The sequence below is a fragment of the Rattus norvegicus genome, chromosome 10 (assembly GCF_021556685.1).
Source record: "Rattus norvegicus strain SHRSP/BbbUtx chromosome 10, alternate assembly SHRSP_T2T, whole genome shotgun sequence".
NCBI classification, from domain to species: domain Eukaryota; kingdom Metazoa; phylum Chordata; class Mammalia; order Rodentia; family Muridae; genus Rattus; species Rattus norvegicus.
Window position 1 is genome coordinate 50,508,717 of NC_141543.1, and position 18,782 is coordinate 50,527,498.

Below are 18,782 nucleotides of genomic sequence, written 5' to 3' on the forward strand. Positions count from 1 at the left end.
TGCGCAGAACACCTGGGAAAGAGGCTGCAGAGCCACGCACGTACTGTTGACACTTTCTGATAATTGGAGATATCATCTTACCTTTATCGTGACCCTTTCTTTATAAAAGCCCCACAAACTGAAAATCTGCCCAATTCCCCTAATATCCCTGTAACTCAACATTCCTTTAGCAAGTTCAGGAACAGTCTATGACAGCATTCAAACATGCATGCTGGATAAGTCCTCTGTGTTGCTTACAGGAGATAGACACCCACTTTCTGGAAGGCTGCTGACAACAGCACAACTTAAAATTTAGCGTACTGTAAAAGGGTGATCACCATGGTCACTGGGTAGGAAACTAAGAAGCTGAGGCAGAACTAGAATGGGGAAGTGTGTGTGCTTTCGTCCTGCCCTGGTTACTAACCTCTGAGGAGTATGCACAGGGTTACTGCATCTGTAGACAAGCACCACACATTGCAGAGTGCTAAGTGTCATCTGTGGATAGCGGTCCACTCAGCCGTGCAAACTTTTTTTTTTTTTTTTAACATTTATTTATCTGAGTACACTGTAGCTGTCTTCAGACACACCAGAAGAGGGCATCAGATCCCATTACAGATGGTTGTGAGCCACCATGTGGTTGCTTGGATTTGAACTCAGGGCCTCTGGAAGAGCAGTCAGTGCCCTTAACCCCTGAGCCATCTCTCTAGCCCAGCAGTGCAGACTCTTAATTGTTGGAAACTACATAGTGTACAGTTCTTAGGAAGATGGGGGGGGGGGGTGTTGATATATAGAGAATTTTGTGAGATTTTAGTAAACAAAAATGAAAGTTCCATACCCTTGACATACTGTGTGGTATGACCCAGAGTGCATCTTTGTCGTCTGCATTAAGATATAAGAACTGTTTTCTTGATGGGGTGGATCATGAAAAGAATTTGGTCTGATTCTATTTGATACCGGTCCTATGTCAGAAATAAGCTAGAAATAGTGATACCAGTTGGAATGCCCAGAAATCAAGTCTAATTCCAGAGTAGGAGATCCTATCCTTTGTTGACAGTAGTGTGACTCAGGAATTGTGACTTAAACCCAGTGGGACCCCAGTGCTCTGGTGCTTGCTATATCCATGAAGAGCACACTGTGCATTGGTTATTGGATGTAGGAAATGTATGAGTGGACTGTACCAGTGAACGCAGAACCTCCCACATTCTGTTTGGGTCAGAAGATTGTAGAAAGCAAAAGTAACAAGCCTTTTTGTTCCTTCAGACATAATGAAATCTAAAAGCAATCCTGACTTCCTGAAGAAAGACAGATCCTGTGTTACCCGGCAACTCAGAAACATCAGGTCCAAGGTGAGTGAGGTCCAGCTTGTAGATGAGGTGGTGCTGGAGGATGCTGGAGAGATCAAGCCCAGTGCAGACACTAGCCCACCTGTGTAGTCACAATGCTTCAAGGTCCATGTCCATGTTCCATGTCATCAGAACATCAGGGCCAGGGCTTCAAGAAGCAAGACACGAAGAGGTCCCTGTCTCACACGAATCTTGAGCCTCACAGAAGGTGGGGTAAATCTGACCTCTTGACTCCACTGTATGTCTGTTCTCTGCACATCCCTGTCATCACACTGACACTGCCAGCCTTGGGGAAAGGAAGTGTGCTCTCAGGTGGATGTGTCGGGGGGTGGGCGGAGAGGGCCTGGCCAGCGTGCTGCATTAGAACTGATCGTGTGTGTGTCTTATTTTTGCTCTCTCCTCTGACAGTCCGTAATTGAGCAGGTCTCATGGGATAACTGAGTCGCGCCCGCTTCCAAGTCCCCTGTCGTGTAGGTAAACCACTTCTCACTCTGCCCACTACCCGCACAAGCGGCTCTGCATGCACTGCTCACACCTCCATAGCACACTTCTGTGTAATGATCTTCATTCATCCTTCTCCAGCAAACACACACACAGTCTACATGAGATCTCAATAACTGTCCTGGAAGTTGGCACTCTAACCTCTTCACAGAGCTGAGCCTGCCCAGGGCCTCCTCAGCTTGATGGGTGGGCACGAGCCAGCATGCATACGGGGAAACTTGCACGACACTGAGCTCCTGTCTCCTCTCTTGGAAACAAATTGCAGGGAGATAGAAGGTACCAATGCGTCTGATGAGCACTTTGCTCTCATGAAAGTCCTTGTCCATCCAGTTGGTAACAAGACTGTTTTGGGGAGACCCCTGCAGATAGAACAGATCCCAATTGTGCTGTTCTGTGTGGAACTGACCAATACTACATGGGTAGAGTCTGAGAAATTTTGTTCCTAAGGGCCTGGCAACCATACAAATAGGGCTGGACATGACCTGCTTTTGTTTTTTATGCAATACAAAAGTCTGTCTCTCCCATAGAAGGTAGAAGGGTTGGCCATGTTGAGGTCAGTGCTAGGGAGGGATGCTATGCCCAAGGATATGTGTTGACCTTCTTTATCCAGTGGTAACAGCTCAAGAACTCTGGCCTGGTTGTTTCCACTGGCAGTAAGTACCCAGGCGCGCCAGTTCCTGCTATACATGAGCCTCCCTATGATCCAGCAAGACAGAAGCCAGCAAGGGCAATCAGCTTGAGCTCAGGGGAGACAAGGCTGCCTTAGGGAAGAGTACTGAGAAAGCCCAAGGATGTTATCATTGGCTTTTTTAACTAGTCTGTTTTCCCTCTAGTTCCAAGTTAACTTATATGCAGATGTGGTTTAAGCATATTGAAGACTACTTTCTCCAACCTAAGGTTAAAAGCTCAGCTCTTCCCCAGGAGCCCTCAGAAAGCAAAGTGGTCACTATGAACAAGTGGGGCTTTTGGGTCAGAATAAGAAAGGACATCCAGGGATGGGCACCTTGAGGAAAAATATGCAGTGAATTGTGCCACCTACATGTGAACTTGTGGGGATACCGAACACAGGCCTCAGTAACAAGTGACTGAGTGGTGGTAATGCTAGGAACCAGGAGGAACAAGATCCCTATGGCAAGACAGCCCTGAGAGCCATTTAGGGCTACTGTAGTCAGCAGGGTCACTGGAGTCACACAATGCTTGGGCAGCTCTGTGCTCATGGAGTCACTAGAGCCAGGGTTGGTTTCCAGACGGCACCTGACCCTCAGAGGAAGCAGGAGGGCAGAGACCTAGAGCTGTTTCTCAGATGATGTCAGGATTTACATGGGGACCCAGTTCCATTGTTGTGCTTTGTATCCAAGCTCAGCATACACACGCACAAAGTGGGACCCAAGATGGCAGTGCACATGTACTACCTTTGTGCACTTGGAGCTTCCCACAAGCCCTGTTAAGAGAGAGACTGAAACCTGTGTGTGCTGTGTCATGATCGGGACCTCCCTCAGATGCTGCATCATCTCCTGCCTTGCTCAGCTTGCCCAGCATCAGCATGGCCTCTTGAGATCCAGAGCAAAGAGGACCCTCCTCAGTGTTGTCATGGGATAGGTGTGGGATGCTGTGCCCTGGGAGTAACTGGCTACAGCGGAGTCCAGAAACCTCAGAGAAATGACACTTCTCAGGGTCAGTGGGTCTTGAAATGCTTTCTGTCCTGCAAATGGTAAGGAGTATGACTAGGCTCACACCTCTGGGCGTCAGTTGCCATGTAGGGCCACTGTGGCCATTTGGAGCCTGCTCCTGTCACATGAGGGTTTTCATTTTCCTCCAGCACAGGGAACCCAGTCCCAGAGCACATTCTGTCCAAAGGAGTCTCGGGATGGCCTGGTAGTGAGTGCTCAGCTAGAACAGAGCACTTACGGCAGTGCCAGTGCCCTCACCCCTGGGCAGTGCTTTGGCTTGGCCAGTTGCTGAGTGGTAAGCCAAAAGGCCTATGTAATGTCTTTTGGGAGTCTGGCTGACATGGAACTACCTGAACTCAAGAGAAAGTAGATTTCAAAGATACCTAGAAGCAAGTGTGGGTGTTACTGTTCACACACATAATCTGTTAGTAAAAAAAGATAGTATGCACTCAAGCACAGCCTCAGCTATAGGAGAACCTGACTCAGAAAACAAGTCATTATGGGGACTCTGGTGGTAAGGACACCAGCCACAGCCTAGTTCCTCCTTCATTCCCTGTAGGAAGCCAGGCCTCAACCTTGATAAACACTGTGACTGCCCCTTTCCTAGTATAACCTGTGTTTATGGTGAGACTGAGCCTGACACCAAGGCTGATTGCCAACAAAAATCAGTGCTGACCTGGGCATGCTAAAAATACATTGATAGCCAGTTCTCTAAGAACTGGAGTTTCTTTTTTCTTCCAGAAATAAAAGCTTTGGGGAAGAGGAAAGATATTAAGGGAGATGTGGTAAAAATTCTGTTCCCCAGTTAGTAAAATGTCCTTTACCTTAAAAAATACCAAGATGACAGGAGGAAGTTCCAGAATATATATATAATGTGTTGATAGCTATCTGGTGGCCTGTCAAGGACGCCCTTGTCTTAAGGCGCTAAGTTCATGAGACATGCATACTCCATATCTAGGAAGAATGATAGGTGCCCGGGTTTCCAGTTCTCCACCCAAGTGTTTTGTGGTTTTTGTCTGAAGAACCAGCCCTAAACTACAGTTGAGCTATGACACATTGTCTTGTTTCTCTTTATTATTTTTCCCCTTTCTCACCCAAGTAAATTTCTACAGGAGAAAGCAAACTCCAGTAACACTACTTCTCAAGGGATTTTCTTCAGGGCCTTCTGCCCTCGCATGCCCACTAATCTCAGGATCCCTCACCTGCACCTGCACCTGCTACTGAAGCCCACTGCTACTGCTGCACCAACACCTAACTGCTTCTTCCTCCTCTGTCTCCACCAGAGTCTGAAGGAAGGCCTGACGGTGCAGGAGCGCTTGAAGCTCTTTGAATCCAGGGACTTGAAGAAAGATTAGCTGCATCCATTCCACTGACACATCCTTCCCAGCTGGTGGCAGCACAAGCCAAGAGTGGCTTTCATCTGTGCTTTCTCATTGTTGCTGTCATTAACTGTGGGTATGGATGCATGAGAGACTGCTGTGGGGTGTTTGCTCCATTCCCTCCCTGTTAATTCCAACTTCCTGTTGTCTTTATCACAGCTTTTTTCCCATGGTATTCTCAGATTAGTCACGCGAAAGCAGTAGAGTGGGGAGGTGTCCCCACTGACACCTGAGCAGCCCCTTGTCCTCCCACCACACTGTCAGTATTAAGGCACAACAGCCTGTTAATAAGCTAGCCCTGCCTCGGAGTGCACGTGGGGACGGACCTGCCAGTGGCTCTGCTCTGCCACACACAGCGGAGCACCACCCTTGCTGGGTAGAGCAGAGCCACCGAATGTTCTAGGTTGACCTGGTTTCTGAAGGGCCTAGGATAGTGTCCAGCCTGGCCCACTTCCTTTTGATGTGGGAGGAGGACAGCATTTTGTATTTGGCCCACTAATGCAGCTTAGAACCATACCCAGATAATCCTGGCAAATCTTTCACGACCTGGAAAATGTTGAAAGCAACCATTCCTATTTTGGTTTTTTATTAAATCTTGCACAAAAGTCCCAGCCCTCTCATTCCTTCCTCCGCTCGTGCCTCCCTTGCTGTGCTAATCCTGGTCTGGTCCCCTGGAATAGTGACCTGCACCCTGAAGCTCCAGCCTTGTCCTGTGTGATGGGTCCTTCCCAGGGTCATCTAAAGGGAACATTGCTGAGTTTTAATCTGTCTGAAAAGAAGCTGTCATTGCTTGGGGAAGGGTGAGGAGAAGACTGTGTGCTCAGACTCTGATTTGTCTGGGCCCTGGAAGGTTCCCTTGAATTGTCTGCTTCTCATGGAGCCTGTGCTAATTTTGCTTTTCTAGCTGAACAGGACCTTTCCAACTACCCAAAGCATTCTACAGCACTTCCTTTAAAAAAAAAAACAAACAAACAAAAAAAAAACCACTTTATTTATATTCTCAGAAGAAAGCATTCATACTGTAAGGTGCAGCACACACAAGAGCCACCAGGTCAGATGGGGAGTCAGTGGCCTCACAACTAGATCCCACATCCTGGCTTGTTAGTACTAAGTGGGTCAGATGGTCTCTGAGTGACAAACTCAAGTCATGAGTCTCCTAATGGCTCTACATGAGTTGATGTTCAAGGTCATCCACAAAATCTAGGCTGGCCTAATAGATGGATTTGTGACATACCAAAGTGTGCCACTGACCAGCAGACAAGCCCTGAGCCTCCCCTTTGCACAAGTTTTTATGTTCCACTCTGGCACATGCTCAGTGACAATTTATGTTTTCAGCATTCTGGGCAAGTCAGACCTTTTAAAATGAGCTGCTGTTGAAACTGAGCTTTGAACTCAATGGGCTGGCCTTTGGGAGCTGTAGCCCTGTGTTGAGGACTCCTCTTCTCTGATAGGGTTTCTTTGTGGCTATCCTGCTGCCCTTGGGACCCCCTGGCCCAGTGTAATTATCTTCCTGCCTCGTGATTCCTGGGATGCTACAAAGAGCCTGCTGAAGATGCCAAGCCTACCATTCAAAAGGACATTTGATCTTTTGCTCTTCACCTCAGAATTCTAGGATCTGAACTTTGCTAAAAATACAAGTATCTGGGTGTCAGAGGCAAGGGCTGGGAGACAGGCACACTGCACCTATCTTAGCTGTCACTCAAGGCTCTTACTGCAGGCTGGCTCATTCTGCCGTGATACAGCACACACTGCTCCAGGGCTTGGTTTCATGTGTGGGTATTTGGTATGTTGGCCAAATGCGGAACCGGTACAGAACAGAGATTCCTGGATTATCCCTCACTGTCCAAGCCAGTCTGAGCAGTAACATATGGATCCGGGAGCATCTTGAGATTCTTGGTGGTGACTTCTGGCCTCTGACAAAATGAACCAAACAAGAAGTTGGCCTTTCTGAGTCCCTGATGGCCATGCAGGTCCACTGCAGCAGTTTACCTTGGACTGTCCATGTCCTCTGTCCATTCCTTCCCTCACTCCCTGAGCCAGGTTCACTTTTCCCTGACCTCCCTACAGGCTTCCCATTCCCCAGAAAGAAGCTGAAGCTGGTGTATTCAGAGAGGCGGTATCGGATGTGCAAGTGGAGTTGGTCCTGGTATACGTAGAAGAGGACGCTTGGCTGAGGATGGGTGGTGTAGATCAAGAAGTCACAGGTTGCTCCCCGGTCCAATCAGTGGCATGTTTTCCCCACTTCATGGTAGGAGCAGAATTTTATTTTCCTATGAAAACACATTTGTGGTCTGCCAGCATCTATAAGCAAACTGCCATTACATGAAACATACCTGACTTCATTTGACAGTTAATGTTAATATGCTCAAATTACGTCTTGCACATGTGCCTAGCACCAGAGCAAAAGCACATTTGTCACACAGGGCTTCTGGCTCCACCTTTACCAGTATGGTTGTGGCCACAGTGCCAGGACCATAATAGGAGGCCAGAGCCCCATGAAGTAGGGAATCACCAGAGGGAACAATGCTGGGAATGTGTGGATTCACTGAGTGAAAGCAAAGGTCTAAGTTGACCTCTACTGGATCCAGAAAAACACTGAACTGGGCATAGTGGTTTATGTCTGTACTCCTACTACTCGAGGCTCCAAAGTACCAGGTCAGTCTGGACTATATAGCAAAACTGTCTCAAAATACAGATAGGCTAAGGGGGATGGATGGATGGATATATAATTTGGGGTTCAACTACAGCACCACAAAGAGCACATTTGTGGTCTTTAGAACATTTGTCTAAAGGGAGCCTGAGATATTTGACTAGGAAACAGAATGGGTGTGAAAGATATTTGACGGAATGTGTACTACTGTTAACTTCCCTACAGGGGAAGATGGTGCACTGACTTCTTTCTACCATGGAACTGCAGAGAACTAAGCACACTACACTGCTGACACCTAGCTGGTGCTGAGGAAAGTAGCTGGATAGCACACAGCCTCAACTGTTTGTGTAAACCTGGGCATCAGCTCAGATTCCTACAGGCCTGTCCCACACACCAAAGAAACTCCTGACCTCCAGCTATGCCCTGGCTCTCTCAAAGACAGGCTGGATAAGCACCCAGAGCTCTAAGCAGCCTTCCTACTTATGCCATACTCCATGTAAGTACCCAATGCAAGCTGGCAGCTACAGGTACTAACAGTCCCCAGATGCATAGTAATACCCAAACCGCAGACTTTGCTGGTAGAGGGACAGTAATTACCTCTCAGCTGATTGTCCTGCACCTGCAGTGCAGGAGGGTTAGCTGTTCTTGCTATGCTGTAAAGATGACATCACCTAGTAAAAGCTATGCTGAGACTATCAGTGTAGGGGACTCAAACAGCCTTTCTCAAGGGAGCTCCCAGCATACCATAGGACACCCTGTGATCTGCACTTCACTTGCTCAGCCTTTCCTGTATTATCAGAGCAAGTAATGTAAAGTATTTCTTTTTTTTTTTTTTTTTTTTTGGTTCTTTTTTTCGGAGCTGGGGACCGAACCCAGGGCCTTGCGCTTCCTAGGTAAGCGCTCTACCACTGAGCTAAATCCCCAGCCCCCAATGTAAAGTATTTCTAAGATGGGGTATAGGGGATTTTTGTGCAAATTTTGTATGAGTTTTTAAAATATCTTTAGCTACCCCTTTTGAAGGTATGTAAAGGCAGCATTCAGTGCAAACCCCTCTCAAATATCAAGTTAGCTAGGTATGATAGCTCACATATTTGATTGGCACTTGGGAGGCAGAAGTTCAAGACCAACCTGGTCTACATAGAGTTCTAAAAGAACGAAGGTTACACAGTAAAACCCTGTCTACAAATAAAACCAAAAAAGGCTATGTTAATAAGTAACGTCTTAAAGTTTTGGTTATGCGGGTTGGAGAGATGGCTCAGTGGTTAAGAGCACTGACTGCACTTCCAGAAGTCTTGAGTTCAATTCCCAGCAACCACATGGTGGCTCACAACCATCTGTAATAGGATGCTCTCTTCTGAAGTGTATGAAGACCAACTACAGTGTACTCACATATAAATAAAATAAATAAATCTTAAAAAAAAAAGTTTTGGTTCTGCAACAAACTCTGAAGAGTGTGTCCTTACCCACACTCATGGCAAGTCCTTATCAATACCCTGATTCCTGTTTAAAGTATTCTGTGAGATTTGCATGGGGCCACTCAAGGAACACCACTATTAGGAGGACTTTCGGAATCTGCCCTCAGGTTTCTCAGGGTGTTCTTGTTAGGGGAACTGGCTGGGAGCATAGGCTTTAGGTCCAGGTGCCTGGCTCTGATGACTGTGGCTTATGTGCAGAGCAGCTCCACAGCAGGGTTTCTGTGCTGGTAAGGAGCCAGCCCAGTGTGGAGTTAAAAATGGGACAGCCCAAAACTGAAGGACTTCAGAGCCTCTCCAGTTCCCCATGGGTCACAGGTCAGCCTGGAGCAGCTCCCATTGTGGGGCAGGGTTCCATAGCCAGCATTTGCCATAAAGTGGTGCCATTGTTAAGAAGCCTATTCCAGCCTGCCACAGTCAACATGCCATTGGCTCATTGCTCCTTTACAAGTCAGTCAAACCACACATCTAATTTTATTTTAGCAAGGAATAGATTGTAAAGAACACTGACTTCACTGATATATTTTGTTTTTATCACAAACTTTGATTTAATTGGATTTTAAATCATTTTAAGATTTACCTTCAGTATTAATGCTTTAATGCCAGGATCCAAAACAAGTTCTGTGGTTACTAACCAACATGGCTTTCTGTAGGTTTGCTGTATAGAATATTAAAAAACCCTGGTTACAGTGGCTCCTTGACAATCAGAACTCTAGGTGACCTTCCATTACTGCTGTTTGACTGGAGGTGGGGGTAGAGTGCGTGTTTGTGAACAGAGGCCTGGCAGGGCCTCTTCACTACATCTTGACAGAAACAGACTTGGACCATCTCACCTGCTACTTAGGTATTTTGTTCTGATACAGTCAATCCAGTTGCCAAACTAAAAATTACATGTAGAAGAAAACGGAGCCTCACTGAGCCAGAGTGGCTTCAAGCATAGCTTCTCAGAGCCAGCTTAGGCCTCTGTGTATCCACAGAGTGTGGCCTCCTGCAGATAAAGTGTCCCCCAACTCATTTCAAGATTTTATGGTTTGGTGTAAGGCATTTCCCTACAAAGTTGTGGTCAGGTGTTCACTACAATTGAAATGCTAATTTGTAGAAATATTTATTCCTTTGTGTGACAAGCTAGAGTCCTTGGCTGTAGCTAACCATTTTTTATTGTGTAAATACTGCTTGATTTTACATGAACTGTATCATAATAAACTATTTTTGCATTGCTCTCTGCATGCATATGGGTGCTGACTGTGCCAGTCAAAGAGCAGAGCCAAAGTCCTAAGTCGTAAAGGCACTAGAAACCTGAGTGGCCTGGATAGAACCTGCTGCTCTCCTCTTCACAATGTTCCTCTGAGTTCTAGATTTCAGCATCTTTACATTATATCTCACACTGAAAGAAATTTTACATTTTCACATATAAGGCATAGTATTTATGTCTTAAGTCTATGGTACTTTTGACGTGGTATAGAAACTTCAGGGGTTAAAAGAACAGCAAAAAATTCTAATGGGGATACCTTCATATTAATCAAGATACTCTAACTCTTCATGGTAGCTCTCCTGGGTTTTTATTTGTGGTGCTGGAGCCCAGGGCCTCAAGAGGCAGTCCCTCTACAACATGAGCCCTGAAGTTACAGCTCAGACTGGCCTCACCACCTGTAGTTCATTGAGTACTAGTGTGCACCACTAGATCTGGCCTGTCCTTCATGGGTTTACTTGTGATTGTAATTCTGTCTCATTTTTTTCAAAGCATCATGATCTAAAATAGACAACGCAAAATAACAGGTGTTATTTAACTGTGGCATATCCTCCATTGCTCTGCTGCATTTTTGTTCATTAAGTTTAGAATAATGAACTAGCCCAGACATAATGGCTGCCAAGCTGGTGATTCCAGCCCACGAGAGGCTGAAGTGAGAAGATTCAGTTTGAGGCCAGCCTGGGTTACACAGCAAGCCCCTGTCTGTCCTCATAGCCTCCCAAAATATTGTCACAAACTTTTTAATAAAGGTATGTGGAACTGACTAGAAATACAAAAATTGTTTCTACTAGTTAGGAATCAAGATAAGTAGTTTCTAAAACAGCAAAATGGGCTGAAGAAGTGGCTCAGTGGTTAGGGGCACTGACTGCTCTTCCAGAGGTCCTGAGTTCAATTCCCAGCAACCACATGGTGGCTCACAATCATCTGTAATGGGATCTGATGCCCTCTTCTGGTGTGTCTGAAGACAGCTACAGTGTACTCAGATAAATAAAAATTAATAAAAAAATTTAAAAAAAATAAATAAAACAAAGATATAAAGAGACAAAAGGATAAATACTTTTAGTGTTGTTGCAGTCTTTAGGACTTTTTGGTAGCTTTTCATCCATTAAAAACTATTATAAACAAACACAAAAAAGAAAAGTTTTGGGGAACTGACCTGATATGTGTAGTTTTAGCATATTTTCTTTCTTTTTTAGGAGAAAAGTAGGGAGGGAAGAGACCATTCAGGAACACATGGAGGGGTAGGTAGGTCAGAGAGAAGAAAGGCTCAGAAAGTGTTTTAGCACATTTTCTTGAAAGCTGTGAGTGCAATTTAAAATTAGTTGGCAAGCTGAACAGTAGTCTTTTATGATTTAAATTATTTCAAAAAATTGTTCAAAAAAAAAAATGAAAAGTTACCAACGTACCACACTCAGTAATGAAAGACTGGCATTTCCCTAGGACTGCAACCTCACTGAACAAGTCTTCCACCATTTCCATTCAGTAGGGCACAAAGGATCTAGCTAAAGTTGTTCAGTGAGAGAGAGGCACTGACTGAAAGGGAACAAATGCAACTTCTTTTAAGTGAGGTCTGCGTGGTGTTAGTGTTAGGTAGGCCTCAGAAACCCAGATGCACAGCTCAGATGCACATTAGTGGGTCAGAGCGGAGGCTTGCCAGCTCTCCCAGCATCCCTCCCATCCGGCTCCTCCCAGCTCTTCTCACCCCGCCCCCACCTCAAAATTGTCCTTCCTGGAGCTGGGAGTCCACGCTTTGCTCCCTAAAGCCTGATCCCTACTTAGCTCAGCCACTTTGACGACATGGATGGTTTGGCCTGCCCCCCGTCTTGGTCAAAAGCTTGCTTGCTCACTTGCTCTCCTCTCATGGTCCTGTTTGGTCCGTAGGCCATTCTCCTTCTCCATACTTTAGGCATGTCCTCCTTGTTTTTCACTTTTTCATTCAGTTAGCACTACCAAATTTAGCAAGCTAGGATATAAGGCTCAGTTGTATTTCTACACAGTAGTATAATGATTGGGACAAGTAATTCCATTTACAGTAACATGAGTAATAAATCATTCTCAAAACTACAAACACTGCTGTGACGCTCCAGCCAAGTGAACAAAAATCAAACCAGATGGAAAATACTTAGAACCATCAACACTAAGATTAAAAGGTCAAAAAACTCCTTCAAAAGACAGAAAGGGAAAGCAAAACAAAAAACTTTTAAACACCTAAAGGACCTAGTTCTGTATAGTTCTATACTTTAAGAAAATGCAAGTCAAGTATAGAATAAATATTGAACAGCTATGGGCGTTACTGGAAAATTAGACCGGAAGATGAGAAAAGAGGAAAGGGGGAACTCGGCTTACACTGGGCACCATTGATAACCCAGACCTCCAGCTTCCTCCTAATCCTCCCTCCTGATCGGCCAGCCAGACCACTCGTGCTACAAGCAATCCTTATTTTCCCAAGTTGTTCTTTAACTCGTGTGACTCAAGCTGCTTCTTTATGAATGTGCATGCCTCGTCTCTTTAATATTTCCTTGCCTTTGAATTTCTTTACCGGCCCAATAAACTGTTGAGTAAACAACAAAAAACTTACAAGCATCAAGAAATATAAGGGCTGGAGAGATGGCTCAGTGGTTAAGAGCCCCGACTGCTCTTCCAGAGATCCTGAGTTCAATCCCCAGCAACCACATGGTGGCTCACAACCATCTGTAAAGGGATCTGATGCCCTCTTCTGGTGTGTCTGAAGACAGCTACAGTGTACTCATATATAATAAATGAATAAATCTTTAAAAAAAAAAAGAAATATAAGATAAAGCTGATATATATGCCCAAGGAACAGAAAATTCACGATGGTAACCCCATTGGTCTACAGATTCGACATGATCCCCATTCGAAGCCCTAGACACCTTTTAATTTTTGCCAGTGATGATTGATGGATTCATTTTAAGATTCACATGGGGACATAAGCGGCTAAGAGTATGTTGGAAACAGGATTTGTGTTGCCAGTTCTCAAAACGTAACTCATCTAGACTGCTGCTGGCGTTACCACAGTGAGGCTGTGCAGAGCCCAGACACAGACCATTAAATGAGTCACCAGCTGATTTTCAACAGAGGTTTTAACACGATGTTAGGGGAAATCATCTTAAGATGGTGCTGAGACAAGTGATGGATGTCCACATGTACTATGCCCTATCTCACAGCTCTCAAAAGTGGGTGTGGTGACAAACTGTAACCGCAGTGAGGGGGCAGGAGTATAAGGGCAGTCTTAGGGTTTGAGACCAGCCTGGTCTGTGTACAGTGAGATGGTCTCAAACAAAAAGATTTATGAAGTGATGTCACTTCATAAGTCTTCACATATCTCTGCAGATGACAGAGTAACCATACCTGAATGCAGCGGGCTAAGGTAGACATGTAGCAGTTCATACTTGAAAATATTTATTGAAATATGCCAGAAGTTAAGGGTCCTCAAAGACACTGTCACTCAAGGGACACTTTGTGATTTTACACACACACCCACAACACACATGCACACTCCTTGCAGAGTAAACACAAGAATCCACAGGTTCCAAAAGGGTAGGAACTTATCTAACGTAACTGACGCTGGGTATAGTACACTTTACAGCTTCTGTTAAATCTTGGAAAATCAACATCAAGTTTACTTGTCTAACACTTGTTAAACATTAACATTAAAAAGTGTGAAAACCGGGCTGGGGATTTATCTCAGTGGTAGAGCGCTTACCTAGGAAGCGCAAGGCCCTGGGTTCGGTCCCCAGCTCCGGAAAAAAAAAGAACAAAAAAAAAAAAAAAAAAAAAAAAAGCTGGGCGTGCCTTAATCCCAGTACCTGAGGCAGCCCCAGGAAGATCTCTGTGAACTGAAGACTAGCCTGGTCTACATAGTGAGTTCCAGGCCAGCCAGGGCTACATAAGCGAGACCCTCCCCACCACCTCCTCCCCCCAAAAATGTTTTGCTTTTTTTTTTCTTTAAAAAAAAAAAAGTGAGAAAGCATGCATTGTGCAGTATCTGCTGGTAAGCTAAAGGACACTTCATCCACTCAGACAGGCCAGGGAGCCGCATGGAGCCTGTCATGCACGCAAGCATCAACAAGGACAAAACTAGCTCGTGTCACTTGACCTACTTGCATACAAAAAAAAATTCGAAACATGTCTCAGACGCACGTGAGAAGCTGTTCCTCCGACTCCTGTAAATGCCCACCAGAGCTGAGGTAACAGCCTGGGCAATCCGCTTACCTCCAAGATTCCCTCTGTCATCAACTTCTGATCCATTACTGAGCAAAAAGCCATGAGTAAATCCACTGAGTCCACCATGGGTGCTAGAGGCGAGGGGACGCCTAAGTCCACAGCATTGCTCTAAATGTGAGGGCGTGGGAAGGCAAAAGCAAAGCCGGGCACAGCTGCAGGCGGGACTGAACACTGCAGGGAGAGGATGCCACTTGCTGAAGGTCAGTAAACCACGAGGCATGTCTCATGATGCCACTGGGCAACCACTAGGAGAGCTACAGCACTGTCCAACACTGTCACCTCCTTCCCAACTTCTTTCTGGTGGGGATGCACACACAGGTACACTGTAAGCTGCTCCCCAGCCAGCCAGGAAAGCTCAAGCAAAGCAGGAGGTAACAACACAAGGACAAGCTGGAAGACTGAGCAAGACAAAGCAGGGTCAGTGCCCTCGATGCTTTTGGGGGAAAAAGCTGTACTTAGTGGGGTCAAATTCTTCCCAGATGCGCTCAAACTCCTCCAGGAACAGCCGCACGTACTCGGTGTCCTCCATAATCAGAACGTTCTCACGGTTGTTCTGGATGGCCTGTGTGGTCCAATTGAGGGAGCCAGTGATGAGCACCTTCTTGTCAACGATGGCAAACTTATGGTGCATGTAGCCTAGGTCCTGGTCATGCCGTACCTGTATACCTGTGGAGCCAAGGCAGCCTTTTTTTTACCCACCCAGGTGCAGCTATCCCCAAGCCCACTGATGCCCTGTGTTGGAGACAAGAACACCCAGGGGTTGTCCCGAGGTGGTCCTGAGATTACAGAGAGAATCCAGTCCAGGTCAACACACTAAAAGCAAGGTCTGGATACCAAACACTCATCTGGGGACAGCACACCTTTGGGAAATCCATACCAGCCCCACTAGGCCTAAAATTAAATACTACCTCAAAATCCTGCAGGGGAAGAGGTCAGGTCACTCACTAGCTGAAATGGATAAGCTGAAGGGTGAAGCCTAGACAGGGAAGGAGTGCACACTGGCTTTGGCTGGCTGACTTCAATCACCGCCTCCCAGGGTGCCTCACTAGCGGAAAGGGGAAAACTGTGCCACATCCAAACCTGCTGTCCTCACCAGAGTTCTGGCTCCCGCTTCCCCCTTTTGAGGGCAAGCTGTTTGGCAGGGATGCTAGAGTGAAACCCAGGTCCTACACATGCTAGGTCCAGGTCCTACACATGCTAGGTAAGTGATCTACTGTCCCTCCTTTACTCCAGTCTCTGTCCCAGTCACAGCAAAGCTGGCAGCACCCACCACACTACAGTTCACCTTAGGCCGGAGGATCGACTGCTCTAGTCAGACCTCAGCGGCGGGTTCCTGACGGGCACTCCATGCTTGCTGTACCTTCTTGACGCCTCTCCAGCAGCTGCAATGCCTCTGTGCAGCTCCCCCAGCCACACACTTCCTACCAGATCTTTGTGGAGTCTTCCAGGCCTTTCTGATTTATGTGTTTCCCCACAAACACCCGGCTGTACTGAATACTAGCACACGGTGCACTTGCCAGAGCAATCTGGAAGTCAGCCAGCTGTGGCCAGCACATCAGTGGAGGTTCCATCTGGGATGACATATTGGTTCTTTACAAATCTGAGGTTGTATGACTCTCCAAAATCTAAATCTAGTGACACCATCCATGCCCGATATCTACTTGTCCACCACCAAAATGACCACCTGGCTGAAGACCACTTTGTGACTGTCAGTAATGGGGCAAAGGGTTAGCTGCCAGACGGCCAGGGTGCTTCTGCTCTGCCCACGTGGGTGATACACAGCAGGGTGGTGCTGTGGTGCTCTTCCTTCCCTGTGAGCTACCTGGAAGCAGACCTGGTTTCCAAAAGCTACAGCATCCCCAGGAAGTGGGAAGACAGGCTGTGTGCAAAACAACACCTCAACGGTACTACAAAGCCCGGACATTTCCCAAGGCTCCCCAAACCTACCAGCCACTGTGGGCACCATGATTAGGCTAGGCAGGTGTGCGGATGGGGGTGGGGGCACTGACTCTTGGGTAAGAGGGATCTAGCAGTCGAAGTTTCCATTCCTGCAGTGCCAACCACTTGAAGGAAGACAAGGGCCACCTGTTGCCTGGGCAGACCTTCCCCGTCGGCCCAGAAGTGATGGCTGGAAAGCAAGCATTCACCACACTGTAGGGTCCATTTTTCAGTGATCACAGAGCCTAGTGGGAAACTCGCAGAACAATATTGTCACTCCTATTCCCCTGTGGGTCACACAGCAGCTAAGGGTTTCTCAGTGTTCGCTGGATTCAAACTGACATAAGTTTTATCCCCCATGCCTTCACAACCTAGAACAATCACAGAAACTGAGTCTAAACACTCCACCAAGGTCAAGGCCAGAGCCTGGAAACTGGTGGGAATTCCCACACGCCTCACGCTCATGGGGAGCGAAGACATGGACCTTGACTCCTTGGCCTGCTTATTTCTGCCGCCTGCCTCCACCTTCTCCCTGAACTGCTACCTGTTCTACACAAAGTCAACAGGGGCATCAAATAAGTCCTCAGCCCCTCTGCCAGTGTGCACCCTCGGCGGCGGTTTACCTGCCTTGCGCAGCAGGCCGATCTGAGAGCCGTTGAGGGCCATGTAGTCGCAGTCCGTGATGACCCGCACGCGCACCCCGCGCTGGTGCAGTAGTTGCACTGCACGTCCCAGCTGCGGGCTAGAGAAGGCGAAGAGGCAGAGCTCCAAGCTGGAGCGGGCAGCCAAGAGCGCGCGCAGCAGGCGGCTCAGCGAACTCTCGCTGTGTGGGAGACTGCACGGGCAGCCCGAGGAGGGCCCGGGGGGCAAGCCTGGGGCCTGCAGTAAAGCCTCGGTGCAGGTCACCTGTGAGGGGAAGAAGAGCACCTCGCGCCGTGGCCGTCTCCCAGCCAGCAGCCAACGCATCAACCACGGCAGTGCCTCTAGGGCCAGCGCGAGACCCGCACCGGCCGCGAACACCAACCGCCAACTCGAGCGCCCCATGGCCGCCACCTCAAAGGTCAGCCGTAGCACCAAGCGCTTGCGCGCCCAACACGTGCCGACCCGCCCCCAACCCCGGGTGTGCCACGCCCCCTTACGGGGCCCGCCCCCAGCCAGGAGCTAAGCGACCCTTTACACACCCCACCCAACCTAGGCGATGAGCGTTTGGGGAATCTTGGCCTCATTCTCAAGAGATCCGCCCGCCTCTGCCTTCGAGTGCTAGGATTAAAGACATGTACCTTCGTTTGACTTCTTTTCCTATGTGTTTCCCTTTAATTTCCTTCCCTTACCTGACTGCTCTAGCTAGAGTTTCAGCATCATATTGAAAATAATGGGGAGAGGGGTTGGGGATTTAGCTCAGTGGTAGAGCGCTTGCCTAGGAAGCGCAAGGCCCTGGGTTCGGTCGGTCCCCAGCCGAAAAAAAAAGAAAAGAAAAGAAAAGAAAAAAAAAAAGAATGAGGATAGTGGGATGGATGCCTTGTCCTGATTTTAATTTTCTCCAATTACCATGTTGTTTGTGGATTTGTACTGGTCAACAGGAAGGAGTTATGCATGGTACTATAAAAATCAACTACCTGGGAATGCATAGGTCATAGGCCTGAGGGGAGAACCTACTTATTGCTAACTTCCTGGGCCAAAATAGTTTCTGTTTTCTAAAAACTTATCCTTATATCCACAGATAAGTGCAGCTCTCACCCCTTAGCAAAGGACTTTTTTACCAACAGGTAAAGACAATCACACAGTTCCACAACTGATCAGAATGCCGATAATTGGTGACTGTGAGGCTGGATACCAGCTCATGAGGTTTGGCAGAAGGCACTTTTGCTCAACCCCAACTGATACACCCCCATTGTAGCCCCTAAGCCTAAGGCTAAGCACTGTGGAAGAGGGGATGGAAAGACTGAACGAGCCAGAGGCTCAGGACACCCGGTGTTAGATAGTGCACCCTAGATGGGGGAAACACACTCATGAGCCATTGCCTGAACAAGACCAACGTAATGACAGCACCAGCTGACATGACAGTGTAGACAGGGAATTCCACACAGCCCCACCCTCCGTGCAGAGCTACAGATGGTCACTACCGAGAAGGGGATAATTAATTGGCTTCCTCCAGAAACAGGCTCCATGTAGGTTATTCTGTCCCAAGTATCTGTACATATGAGCAAGGCTAAACAGACTCAGTAGGTTACTTATACTCATGTGCACATATATGATACACGAATGTAGGCACATGCAAAAAATATTAAAGGAGAGATCTTGAATTTGGGGGACAAGTGGAGGGTTGGAAGGAGATGGGGAGGGATCAGGTGACACA

General features: G+C 47.2%; 2 protein-coding genes across 44 annotated transcripts in view; one reads left to right on the top strand and one right to left on the bottom strand.

Annotated features, from left to right (window-relative positions):
• Nucleotides 1–10,213, top strand: part of Mprip (myosin phosphatase Rho interacting protein) — a 120,122-nt gene extending 109,909 nt beyond the window's left edge. For 18 of the 42 annotated variants that reach the window (XM_087569361.1, XM_087569345.1, XM_087569364.1 and 15 more), the window contains 2 exons: nucleotides 1,240–1,325; nucleotides 4,777–5,480. In XM_087569361.1, the coding sequence (XP_087425487.1) occupies nucleotides 1,240–1,325; nucleotides 4,777–4,848 (158 nt within the window). In that variant the 3' untranslated portion in view covers nucleotides 4,849–5,480. 42 annotated transcript variants of the gene reach the window in all.
• A 4,693-nt stretch (nucleotides 10,214–14,906) lies between these two features.
• Pld6 (phospholipase D family, member 6) lies at nucleotides 14,907–17,580 on the bottom strand. Of its 2 annotated transcripts, none has more exons than NM_001398582.1 (2): nucleotides 17,054–17,580; nucleotides 14,907–15,154 (listed from the first exon to the last, which is right to left on the bottom strand). In NM_001398582.1, the coding sequence occupies exons 1-2, from the start codon at nucleotides 17,468–17,470 to the stop codon at nucleotides 15,125–15,127; spliced, it is 447 nt and encodes a 148-aa protein (NP_001385511.1). In that variant the 5' UTR covers nucleotides 17,471–17,580; the 3' UTR covers nucleotides 14,907–15,124. The 2 variants fall into 2 exon arrangements, with proteins under 2 accessions (NP_001385511.1, NP_001385510.1); NM_001398581.1 differs by having other exon boundaries at nucleotides 17,050–17,580.
• Nucleotides 17,581–18,782: the final 1,202 nt, after the last annotated feature.